General features: G+C 32.2%; 1 protein-coding gene across 12 annotated transcripts in view; it reads left to right on the top strand.

Annotated features, from left to right (window-relative positions):
* Positions 1-13,841, top strand: part of LOC127720635 (uncharacterized) — a 149,120-nt gene that overhangs the window by 114,305 nt on the left and 20,974 nt on the right. Inside the window, exons 1-2 of one of the 12 annotated variants that reach the window (XM_052227338.1) lie at positions 11,699-12,653; positions 13,420-13,715. The exons of 7 other annotated variants lie outside the window; for them this stretch is intronic. In XM_052227338.1, coding sequence (XP_052083298.1) covers positions 13,665-13,715 — 51 coding nt within the window. In that variant the 5' untranslated portion in view covers positions 11,699-12,653; positions 13,420-13,664. Of the gene's footprint in view, positions 1-1,553; positions 1,799-3,650; positions 3,684-11,697; positions 12,654-13,279; positions 13,716-13,841 lie in introns of those variants that run through there. 4 more of the 12 variants (XM_052227347.1, XM_052227346.1, XM_052227337.1 and 1 more) reach the window with 4 other exon arrangements.

The raw sequence follows: 13,841 nt of genomic DNA, 5'->3' as shown, positions 1-13,841 counted from the left end.
ACCTCACCCTAGCATGAGGATAACCAGTTTAGTTCTTCCCAAGCATGCAAAATCTTGGTCACAAACTAGTGCTCATATACATCAAGTGCAAAAGAAAATCTAATTTTCTTACAATTTCTCCATGTATGTTTGTTTTATTTTTCTGCAATTGGTTTTCATTCCTTCTGCCAAGGTTACGGGACCTATTTTTATCTTTTTTTAAGTACAATTGGTATTGTAAATATGTCAGTAAGTGGATATAATGCAATGTAATGCAACTTAGTTGTAACGAGTGCTATCTTATCGGGAACTTATCAAGAATTTCTCTCTTTCTTTTGTCAGTTACTTTACTGCGATTCTTCCTCTTTGATATAATTCGTGTAGACAGTTAAGCAATTATCATTGTTTCCGGGCAATTACATCTGAATTGCCTCCAAAATTGGATTAATCTCAAGCCACTATTATGCAATCAGTTTACTGTCAAATTCGTTGTTAATCGGCTTTTCTCGTGTCCAGCCACCATTATTCGTCTGCTAAAAAGCAGGACATTGCATTTAAAAATTTAGAGCCAACAGAGTTGACTGGGTATACAAATACGATCACCTAAGCGGAAAACCCGATATTAGAGAAGGGCACACGTTTTGCCGATATGGGTGTATAAATATGCAACCACGTCCAGTCGGAATGGGGACGTCAAACCCGTATTGAGAATAATACGGTCTTCGAGCATTAGATAATCCTTGAAATAATGTCATTGGGGGTCAATAAATGATCTATTGTAAGGCAAAAGGTATGGCCTTTTCCGATCTACATATACCATCTTTTTCACAGTGGCATTTAAAATTTCTCGACCATCATCCTCAACCCACTCTGCAGAACTGTTTTGTTGACAAAATTGCTGATTTGTTCTAGTCCTAAGTATGCATGAAATATTCGCCACTGCATTTTAAGCAAACACTGATAAGTCAATTTAACAAATGTTTCATCTTTAAAATGTCCGTTTCAAAAATATAATATTAATGGGTGCTTGATGATAGCCAAGCTCTCCCTAAAACCTGGAAGCGAACTTGTCAATAATCATTATTACAAACATTCCAGCTGTGTTAGATAAAAAGTTTCCATTTTAAGAATATTTTAAATTAGTTTGTTTTACATGGATTTTCTCAGATCTAAAGGCTTTGATCAGTGTACAAAATATCAGTATTCTTTCTCCAAAACTTATTAAGAAAATTTTAATAAAAATCTAAATTTAATAAAATCTTGTATCTCAGAGAGCGTAATGTATTTGGCAATATGGAACACAAAACTAACATCCATAAGTAGTGTCTACTGAACTTATATAAATTTACTTCCCAACTTGGGATAATTTGTAACAGAAAGGTGTTCTTGGTACGAAATCATACGTGGTGTGCATTTTTCTGCATCTGGATAAAACGCTTTCTTTGTAAAAGAAGTGTTTTACTTTTTACCTGTAGATAAAAAAAACAACTATACTGTAAAATGAATTACTGTGAGTGTGTATAGCAATTTATTTCTAAGTGTGTCGCATCTGCCATGTGTGACTAACGAAAGGCGGGTTTTCATTGTTCCGGGTGTAAATAGCGTTTTACATCAATGTACTTGACGTTTGATTTGTAAGAGTGTGTTTAACACGTAAATAGAAACCGAGAATCAATGTTGGTGAAAGAGACAAAAACTTGACATTTAATCAGGATATACATGTTTTTACGTTTGGAATAACTACTTTTGTTAATCAATAAAGACTAATTAATTGTGATCAATAGTTCATTGATTAGTTTTTCTTTTGGAAATGGTTGGGGTAAGTAAACTCGTTTATAATTCAGTTATGGGATATTTAAAATTATTAACAAGTTTCAGTTACATACAGAAATGTTACAGTGATTTGTGTAAACATAATGGTGTAAAATGAATGAAAATTGTCAAATATTTAGTCATTGTAATATGTTTGCTAAACGTACAGGTGTCAAATACATTTAATGTATTACGGACACTTTTATATAGTACTTAGTACATTTCAAGATTGTGTTACGTAAAAGTTTTGATAAATGTTTAATTTAGTGAATTTTAGAGTTGCGATCTCTTAACCTCTTAATATCATATCTTGTATTTTTTTAACTAGCTACATGTAGTAGTCTTATTGTATTGCTTGACTTTTCTTACTGTAATAAGTCTAATTTTAATAGCTCTCTGTTCTTTGAAAAGGACACGCTTTTTTACTTGTGAGTCATGTAATGGTACATGTACAATGTAGCAGTTTTATCATCTTTAAGGACCTTGCAGGTTTAGGGAGAGGGGAGCGTTGAGCAGGATTTGTATTCTTTTATCACTTTATTTCATATATAAAATTTGTAAATCTTTACATTGTAAGTAATTTGGTATTTTCTAGTTATCTTATATAACTCCATCTTTTTCGAATCAGAAATATATTTTGTCTTAGAAATCAACTTAAAGAATTATACAGACGAAAATGTATAACTATTCACAAACCACTTAAAATTGAAAATCACGTGGCCCCATCACAGTTTACACCCGAGGCTTATTTCGATGGTCATTTAATGATACACCATTCAAAGTCATTAAGTTTTAGTTCTTAGCTCAATACCTTAATATGTCCAATCCCTAGATAACGAAAATTCGAGCTATTATTTGTTTCTTCTTAATAAGGAGGCATAAATACGGAGTTAGATTTTGATGAGTATCAGTAATAATATGTGAATTTTCTATACACTTTATAAGCTTATCTGAAACATTCACTTGTGTTTTATACATACACACACACATTTTGTAAAACAAGAAACAGATCTATAGAGGAAACAGCAGAAAACGTGTTTGGTAAGATGAAAACTATCATGACAATATTTGACCAACTTCCTTTTGCCCCCCCCCCCCCACCACCACCACCCCTCAATGTATCTTAAAACTTATCCCGTCAACAGAGGGGGTTCAAAGGGATGTTTTTCTCAATTTTATAGTAATGAAAAGATGATATTGATTTGATCCGAAAATATTAGTTCGATGTGCCGAAAACGCAATTTGAAATGAAATGCGAGTTACATTTCACAATATATCACTGGACAGACACGTTACCGCCCAGCTGTCAATCAGTTGCGAATTTCACTTATTAGCCTTCTTCCTTCGATAAACAAAGTGTCTTTTTCAGAACCCTATACGACATCTGAGTGACATATTATAGACCAGACTTTATAGAACCTATGAATTGATCGCATCATTCGGCGATATCATTACATTGCATTGCTTTCTTTATTTACACAGAGAAATGCCGTCTAATTAAGCAGGAAATTGGCTTATCCATGTAATACCACAAATAATCAGCCTGGAGCACTTTCATTGTCAGTTTCAGTTGGATGTTATTTCTCCAAACGTCTGCCATGTTTTCTTTTCCTACCGTCCTGGGTTGAAGGCTTTGTCAGTTAAAATAATAATACTAATCATTGGAAGAAATCAAGCGCCATCTTATTGCTCTTCGGATCATTGTTCGTATTAAATGATAGTATCACATGATATTCCTTTTGATAGCCTGTCAAATAATTGATTCTTCTTGTGAGCTGAGCTAGCAGCCTTTTATTGGCCTCTTTGGAATCGGATGAAAGGATCGATAACTTCTAAATTAATTCTTGCGTGTATTCTGTAAAATAACAAGAATCATGGTAAATTTCTTCAATGTAAGTAATGAATGTTTATTTGAACTTCAGTAATATGAACAAGATTCAATTTTTGAAGTTTGCATGAGTTGAGCTTCTTGATAAAAAAAACTTATTAAAATTTAAAGTAAATATGAAATATCATAGTTTGACGAAATATTACTTTGTTTATAAAACTTGACAGCTTTTTCAGTTGTATGTAGGAATTCAATTTGGGAATTCCAAAACATTATGAAAGGTTGAAGAAGAGAAGAAGAGAAGGACTTTTTTTTATTACTTCAGCAGTAAATACTGTACTTGTACTTCAAACGATACTAAATAACATGATAGACTGACACTCACGATAGTACTTGTAATGCAATAATGTTTGAAGAGACCGTCATGATGTTGAGACAAAACTGCTAAATTTGGAAATCAGGACAAGAAGATAAAAGAACTGTGAGAATGCTAATAGACAACTTTCGGGTTCGTTGCATTTCCGTCAAAAACTTTTTGGTTTTAGTGAACATCATTCGTGCGTTTAGGGGCATCATCGCGCTTCCTTCCCATGTTGAGCGAGCGGTTGAAAAAATATGAGGCTATATTGCACGAATTATTCGGCAAATTAAATTCTTGTTATTAATAATCAGCACTGCTGTCATTAGGGAATTGTGATTAAGTACACACGGAACAAACATTATTTCTTGTTTATCCTGCATTATGACGATCACGAAGACGCTTGATGAACTTAAATAGTGTAGGGATACAGGCGATCCCCAGTCTATCTGGTTATGACGTCATAAAGGCGCGCATAATTGACAAACTTTTCCGGTGAAGGACATAACTCGAAAGTGGTCTAATGCATGCCTTCAATTCGTTATTTTTTTGACAGTTTACACTGGAGTGTTACAGAAACATATACGGTATAAAAGGACACTTCAATGAACCGTAGTGTGTTTTGAACATAGTGTATTCCACTTGGCAACAATCTTCAATAAAGTTAAATATAAAGACTCAATTATTTGATAGTATATTTAATTTTCACAGTTTTAAAGGTAAAAATAACAGTCTTTTGTCCATAAAATCGTATTCTATTGTATAAGTATCGTAAACTCTGTGTATAATCCCGACAAAAGATGTGTGATGTGTAAGTTAAAAGTTCACGGAATGTGATACGCCAAGATCTTTAAAAAATGTTTTATTTACCTTAAGTATAATCCGTAACCTTGGTTTTTCATGGTCTAACGATCCATATAGGATACATCGAACAATGGGTATAAGACTCGGCTTATAATAATTTCCTGTTTCGCTTCTTTTTAACAAAAACTTCTATTCATATTAAAAGTCTGAAATAAATGAAAAAAGATTTTGATACACAAATTTTAAAAACTTGAGAAAACAGGAAATTCTGTTTCTTTGTAATTATGTATGAGTTTGTAGAATGAGTTTTGAAATAACTTTAAAGATTAGTAAAAAATAAATAGAAATACAGAAAACTTGCAAAAACAAGCAGTTTCTGTGTAAAGGTGAAAGGTTGAAATATAAAAAATGTATTCAAAATAACGCCCGATTAGTAACAAGTTCTTTAGATAAACTACATGCCATTAATTTAGTCTCAAAAGATATAAATGACTTTCATATCTCTGAAGCTTTCAAACAGAGAAAACAGAAAAAGTCAGGATTCAACTCGCTAGCTTCTTTCGGTTAAAGGTTGACACTATCGCTGTATAAGTAGATTTTCATCCTCCTCTCCAAGATGAAGTTACAGGTCTGTCGAATAAGATATTTTGCACTTATTGTTAAGAGTATACATATACTCAGTTTTTTATTGCATATTTATGCAAACAATGTGTTACATTAATGTCACATATCGAAGCCATCTATATGTATATGTACAATAGAACATCTTCAGACAGTTGTTTATATCTTAAATTGTGTTTATTGGAATGCATATTTAAAAAAATTGATATATATTAACGGTTTCTTTTACTGAATGGCTCCAGCGAAACCCTGAAGTTGCGGGCATATGAATTGAATTTATGTTTATTTTTGTCGAGCCTTCGACTTTTGTCGAAAAAGCGAGACATAGCGATCCTACATTCCGTCGGCGTCGTCGTCGTCGTCGTCGTCGGCGGCGTCCACAAATATTCACTCTGTGGTTAAAGTTTTTGAAATTTTAATAACTTTCTTAAACCATCCTGGATTTGTACCAAACTTGGACAGAAGCTTGTTTATGATCATAAGATAGTATCCAGAAGTAAATTTTGTAAAAAAAAAAATTCCATTTTTTCCGTATTTTACTTATAAATGGACTTAGTTTTTCTGCCAGTTAACATCTCATTCACTCTGTGGTTAAAGTTTTTGAAATTTTAACAACTTTCTTAAACTATCCTGGATTTGTACCAAACTTGGACAGAAGCTTGTTTATGATTAAAAGCTAGTATCTAGAAGGAAATTTTGTTAAAATTTTGTTCCATTTTTTCTGTATTTTACTTATAAATGGACTTAGTTTTTCTTCCAGTTAATATTACATACAGTCTGCAGTTTAAGTTTTTAAAACATTTATTAGATTCATAAACTATCCTGGATTTTTAACAAACTTGGACAGAAGCTACTTACAATCAAAAGATAGTATAGAGAGGAATATTTTTATTAAGTTTTTTTCCTCATTTTTGTTGAGCCTGTGATTAACAGCAAAAGTAGGCGAGACACTGGGTTCCGCGGAACCCTTACGAATTTTTCATCTTTGCATTGTAAATATATTATATACCAATGTTGAAATATTTTACAGTTTCAGAAGCATTACGGCTCATATACACTGCTTGTCATTAAGTTAGAAAACCTACAAAGTATACAATCCAATGAGGAGGATAAAATGTCCGTATTAGGGGTTGACAGTCTTATTTACCACTAACTCACGTATAATTGCTTCGACTCAAAAGTCCAAGCGCCCAAGGAAAAACTGCACTCCTCTGTATTTCACGTAACATCGTGAGTGTGAATACCGAAGGTTTCTATCTTGTTTATTCCATTGATAATTTTTGTCATGATATAAATCTGTGCTGTAGATAAAGACCTCCCTCAAATCCATTCCTTTTGTCTCCAGGAGTTACATAGTATCTGTATGCTTTAATTCTGTAATCAAATGTGGTCAGAGATGACATGTGTAAATACGGGTATAAAGATAAAAAATCGTCTTTTTGAGCATGACAATAAAGAAGACGGATATATACGAGTCTTTCTTAACTTACTGGAGTCAGAAAATTTAATAAGACAAGTTGCTATACAGATTATTTTTGATAAAGATTGACGCTCTCATTTTTCTAAATCACATACTGTATACTTCCGAAGTATATATGAGTTGTATCGTATATCTTTACTTATCTGCTAGAAGTTCGTATAAAATTAATGATGAACCAATCAGCAGATGTGACCAGAGCAACATACTCGTGTCATTACTCGGACAACATCACCATTCTGTAATTATTGTTAATCATACACATGTATGGAAGTTAAAGTAGCCACATCACAACGATAATGTTTCAATCCTGAATTTTATACAATTTCACGATTTTATAAAATTCAAATGAAACGTTTATGTGTATATCCTTACGGATTTTTTATTCAGAAAAGGGAGCGAATACAGAACCGAGTTATAAAAAAATATTGCATCGCGAGTTAGCAAAATTAGGACGTCCTGTAATTAAACGTAGATGCGATCGTGAACCGAGTGAAACGGCATTGAAATGAAGAGAAAATTACTTCGACTTTCACGACAACAAAACCTACCTTTCTTGGTATCTAAAGGCATTGAATACTTCTTAAAATCTGTTTACTTTTTTCTGCTAGAATCAGGAGTTTCTGGTCACGTGACTCGTCTTTATGGGAGGTGGAAACTGAAAACTGACCAGACTGTCAATTTCACATGATGGACAGATCGTAACTTAGAATTTAAAAAAAGCATTAAAAAGGATGATGAAGGGAAATACAACACTTGCATATATATTAGAATGATTTGGATCTTTGTCTCTGATTTCCAATTTCTCACCCTCGTCAAACAAGACCCCTTTGACCTTTTAAGAGGTTCATATAGGGAAACTTGACAAAAAAAATTCTGAACAATTTGTCCATTTTCTAAATCGCTGTCTTTTCACGATTCTGATTTATTTAATCTTGGACTTGTTCCCTCCCATGATATGTAAGTAAACTATGTCAATCGACGCTAAACAAATAAGTTTAAAAAATACAGAAATAATTTTGATATAAGCAGAAATTGAAAAAACGAATTTTATTATCAATGAAAAATTAAACATGGGAATGACGGGCAGGAGTTATATAGATATGCTGGAAAGGTTTCTTTGGGCGATTTTCCTCTGGGAGTAAGGTAGAGGGAAGTGGTAATCAGGGACACACTGTCCACCTCTCAAATATCAATACGAATGTGCGAACTGAAATAGATAACTCTTAAAAAACTCTAAAAGTTATTGTCGCACTAAAACGAAGGTATACATGTGTGACCCTGGCGTTCCCCTGTATGTAGATATGTAAAAAAAAAACACCCATTTTTAAACTGCTTAAGATATCTAATACTGTATGTAACTGATTATTATTTAACACTGTTCTCTAATTTCAAGCAGAACTTTTAATTCGTTTTGGCGTTGACGTTGCATTTCTGTGACAAAACTAAGTATCAAATGACCTCATTTTATGTTTTATTTCAAATTTTATTTATTTTATATTATCTTAAGTAAGTTCATGCTTTATTCAAGATATCGAGTTTAATGCTTATCATGCATTATTTTCTTCGCTTTTTTTTTTTCTTAAATTTTTCAATATTCATTACTGCATTTGGTCTCTAAATTATAATTACGATCGAGTTGCTTCCCTTTGAACGGACGCCATTGAGAATGATAAACTGAAGTCGAATATTCATTTTTCCTATAACTATGGTTTAGGACAACTCCTTGTAACTCAGTCTGTAACTCATCGTCTATTACCATATCTATCTAAAATATACAAAGAATATGTTTTCAATAAAATTTTGATAATGTTATATTATATGAAAGATGTGTTTTATTATCAGATAAGTTTCACCTTTCATTGTTAGTTAAGATTTTATGATTGTCGGGTTCACTGTTTGATATGTAAATTCTCCTCTTTATACCTATACTATTAAAATATAATCAAAAATTTATAAAAGCAAGATGAAAATTAAATTCACACTGAATAAAATCTGATAAAATGCTCGTTAAGGAGATACATCATTCATTTATGAAAAAGATGGTTTATTTAGCATAAATCAAATTTACTTTTTAGACGTTCAGGAGACTAAGATCAGTAACAGGTGCAGATTTAGACGGGGGCGCAACCCGGTGCGCTTCCCCTTATAACAGAGGATGTAATTTGTAGGTAAAATTACAGCCCAAGAAATTCCCTAACATCAAATCCTGGATCCGCGCCTGTTTAGATGGTCATTCATTTGGTTTAACTGGTCACATCGATAAAATGTATCCAAAATTGAATATTGATTGATTGATGGACTTGAAGTCCAGCGGCAAATATCACATGCATATTCGAGTCGATAACATGCTAATGTATTTATTTAGTATATAAAATAAGATGTGGTACGATTGACTATGCGACTACAATCCACCGTATGTCAAATGGCGTGGATGTAAGTATAAATCAACCTTCAACAATGTATAAAACCTATACCGTATAGTCAGTTTAAAATGGCCCCAACATGAAAAAATATGAATACTCGTCTTTGAACTAGACCGACAAGACTTCTGCTCTAGAGATAAGTGTGCTAGATGAAAAGACGTTGATAGTCTTTGTGAAACGAGTTCACAATTTGTATGTTTTACTGTGGTTAAGGGAATGAAATATGGCATAGACTTGTGTCTATTCAGGTAGAAGACCGTATGTTGACCTCTTTCTTTAATTGAATTGATGGGTTTCGTTCCGTCTGTTATCTTACAAAAATTCATTTTATTTGTAAATTCTACTGGTTTTCATCTAAAGAAGACTAACAATAGGCGTTTCAGGCAATATTCATACCTTTACAACAAATATTTCGTGTTGACCAGTTGCACAGTGCTCTAAGGACACCACAGGCAAGGAATACTGGAAATGTTTTTCAATGCAATGAAATTTCTTTGTTATGATAAAAACTTATAAAAAAACATTTATTTATGTTTAAAATGGCACACGTCAACGCTGTTGATTTTGTCAGAGACATATAAAATTATTTGTTTCTGATTTGATTTAGAACCCGAGATTTAGGAATAGAAATAATAATTGCCTAATTTAATTTCGAAGTTTATATACCAGCTTTATTCATGAAAAAGGATTAATAACTGATTTTTTTTTCAATCACACTTAGTTTCCATGATAACTGATATAAATGTCAGAACAAATGACCTTCCAGAATTTTTTTCAGTGCTCAGCGTAATAGAAAATAATTGCATACAGCCCAAGTAAAAGATACAATGTATTCTTGTTTTAATTTAGATAATTGAAGAAAACCAGAGTTACGGAAGTATTGATTGATTTCCAAACAAAGGATAACTTGTGTTTATAATTGACACGGGACGAATATTGGCAAGATAATCAAATTTAATATCGATTTATAAATTCCCCGTATCTTTTCAATTGCGATAATTAATATTGACACAAGTTATGTCCCTTAGACCAGAATACAATCGTTTGTCATGAAGAGTAGTGTCCCTTTGAAATTACGGATAATCAATCATGGTATAATTAAACCTAAATTGGGTGCAAATTCGGAGATCAAACATATTAGATTCTGCTTGGATGTCGGATTACATTGGGTTTTTACAGATCAATTTCTAATTTAAAAAAACCATATGAAATAATTTGATAAATTCATTTAAAATTTATAGACTTCTTTTATTCGTTTTTCACTATATCAGTCTGAATTGGAAAAATTTCTTTTGCCTAATGGCGTTGGTTTATCTTAACGTGACACTGTCAGCATTGGAGTATACTTTATTGGTGAATGTTTTAGAGGAGATAATGTGGAAACCAAAGAAAATTGGAACTGTGTTAGCGGATTCAAATTTCTCAGGGCTCAAAAGTCATCCATTTCTCACTATTTTTTAATCTGAATATGCAAGGATTCTGATGGGAGGAAACATATTTTTTTAGATGACGGTTTTTTTTTTGCCTGAAAAAATAAAGTCATACAAAAAACAATTTATAGGACATTGTTTTAAATCAAATTGCTCTCCCCTTTTATAACCGCAGTATACTAGTATATCTAATTTTGAAGTATTTCATTAAATGAAGTTTGTTTATTTTAAGGTTATTACCTAATTTAAGTATTTAAGAACTGTTCATTTTAAACAAACATGTCGAACAAAGACAACACATTTCTATATGTCAAACGATATTTAAATTAGCTGATTGAAGATATGTTGAATTGTTCTTAGCACTTTAAATCTTGGTTTGCATTACATCAAACGATAAAGCAGGTGAAAAACAGTTCAAATTATTGATATTTATATAAAACACATGTTTTTAACGAGCATTGAGTTACAAATACTTTTTTTCAATCTTGTTCTGCCAACATGCTGTGCCGACATCGTTAATTATGTATGTTTTAAAAGTGGATCATTGAAAAAGTGTGTATTCTCCATTGAAATGTATTTTAATGGCCACTTTAGATGTGTATTTAGCGTGAAATGACCGTAATAAGCATTTATTACTTTCATTGTGGATAATAGCGTATAATGATGGCAGTGAATTATCAATAATTTACTCCCAAAACTAATTTAATGCAGTTTGCGTATGAATTCTGGAAGAGTATCAACTTTTAACTTTATCATGTTTATCGCTAAATGTGCTGGTTATATTTATCGGAATAATTTAATGCATATTCTGGGATAAATAATCTTTTGTTTCTGGGATAAATAATCTTTTGTTTACCTTGCGAAAAATTGATTTGCAATTTCCTAGTTGAGGTATTATCAGTTACTTATACGTGTAACCGTAGATTGCAGTGCACTTTGTGATAATTGAGCTGAAATTTTTTCAGTGTTAATGGATCCACCTGAAACTTGTGTCAATAACGTTTATTTTTGTTTCTAACAAGTTGTGTATGCAATTCCGAATATCTGAACAGCTGATCTAAAGAAAGTGTCAGTTTTCATAGTTCATGGCGTTCAAGATGTGTAAAACGTGTTAAGTTTGATATTGAAAAAAATTCTACGTTCAATATTTATTTACACTTCTTAGCATTGATCTTATGGATGAATTATTTGCAAACTTATTGTTAATCGACTTTGTGATATGATATAATATTTATTAACACTTCGATTACACGTTATTTATACATGGTTGTATTGTTTTGGATTTTTTACAAGCATTCCACAACTGCCACAGATCATACCTGTCGCATTGTTCTATGCCTGTTTTGGAAGTTGTCATATTTTAAATGCCCACATAGATTGTCATTGTCATAACGAAACACATCTGAATCAGGACAACATTAGTCAGAAGTTTTTAAAAGCAGACTTTCGACTTTATTTTGTATGTGAGAATTTGTTATCCGAGACAATTGTGAAATTTGGCAATAGTTTTCAATTTCATATACTTTAAACGTGATTACCTAAACTTTTTTTAAACAGCATTTATTCGTCACTTTTGGATTTGAAGGACACGCAGGACCCTCCTCTTTTTCAAATGATAAGAAACATATGACATACGGGACATACAGTGTCTTCTTTCAGCCTCAAATTTGACATAGTTCGGATAACAGAAATACAAAGAGCATCTCAGCTTTCGTGTGTGTCGCCATTTTGAAAATCAATACGTGCTAGTATCATATGCAATATATTGATACAATAAAAATCTGAAGTTACAAGTTATAAAAACAACAACAGATGTAAAATACACTTTTGTTTTTGTATTAATCTCTGATCGGAGGACCGTGAAATGTTAGGCAGTGGTTGTTCCAGCTTGGGTTGTGATCCGGATAGTACTGTTCCGGTACGTATTAGTTATTATCTTTAAATGTATTTCTATTATTTTAATGAATTAAAAATAATCGCCTTACGTTGCTCTCATCATAACGGTTCCTCGGTTTAATGAGCTTAAATGACTTCCCTGGATCAGGTGTAAGGCTTGTCATTATTAAGAAAATATCGACCGTCGCTATAATATTAGTAATTTTTCACAATAGAAAATCTGAGAAAAGACGGAGCTTAAAGTTCACGAATTCTCTGACTTTTATCATTAATTAGCACTGTAGAAAAATGATTTTTCAACTAAAGAAGAGTTGATTTTTCCTGCCAAGATTACGGTTCCATAGTCGTGTGTTTTTGCCATCAGAAAATCTATGAAATCAGCTTCTACGGTTGAATGTATGCTACTTCAATGTTGCGCTAGATTAAGACATTTCCTTAAAATCGATGGGGGACATCACGAGTGATCAATGGGTCTACGATGTATTCTGCCAATTTATTTAATCGCTAAAGAATAGTAGGAAATACGCGTTGTAAACAATTGTGTTGCCGTTTTGTATGGTTTTACACTAATTAAGTGAAGTGTGTATTTTTCTAATGAACTGAAATTGGATTTTTTTCACTTGAAGTTGAAATTGTTTCTATAATAGTTGACTCTAAAAATAACATAAAAAGATAACGAAACAATTGAGCATCTTTAAAAGTTCGTGAGTGTTTTTGCGTCAGAGTTCCGTTCATCTTATATACCACCATCACTTGTTAATAATTATAAAGTTTCTTCCGGTTTTCAGGATTTTGTGATTGACTCGTTACTGTAGGATAAATCACACTGAAGAAATTGATTTGAAAATTGTACAGCTAAATGGATTTACAAAAACTATGTGAAGTTTATTCAGTGGAAATTACGTAAAACTTGCATGCTCCGTTTTGTGTATTTTCTAGGGAAGGAAAGTTACACACATATGTGACAAATGTAATATTGGTGCTATACTGCGACGTCACATAAACGTTTTTGTTTTACTGAAATAGACATAAAATGGCGTTTTCAAATTGTGGTACATTAGACTGTTCAAAACCTGCAATGACAGTAAGTAATTTTTTCCAGTGAACCGTAACTTAATGTCTGGTAATTTAAGATGGAGGGTTGAACATGGTTCCTCCTTTCCTTAGTCGGTATCTGCCCACCTTACGTCATTTTTCAAATTAGCTTGTC

Source organism: Mytilus californianus, unplaced genomic scaffold (assembly GCF_021869535.1).
Source record: "Mytilus californianus isolate M0D057914Y unplaced genomic scaffold, xbMytCali1.0.p SCAF_11, whole genome shotgun sequence".
Classification (NCBI taxonomy): Eukaryota; Metazoa; Mollusca; class Bivalvia; order Mytilida; family Mytilidae; genus Mytilus; species Mytilus californianus.
This window is presented reverse-complemented; position numbering and strand designations above follow the sequence as displayed.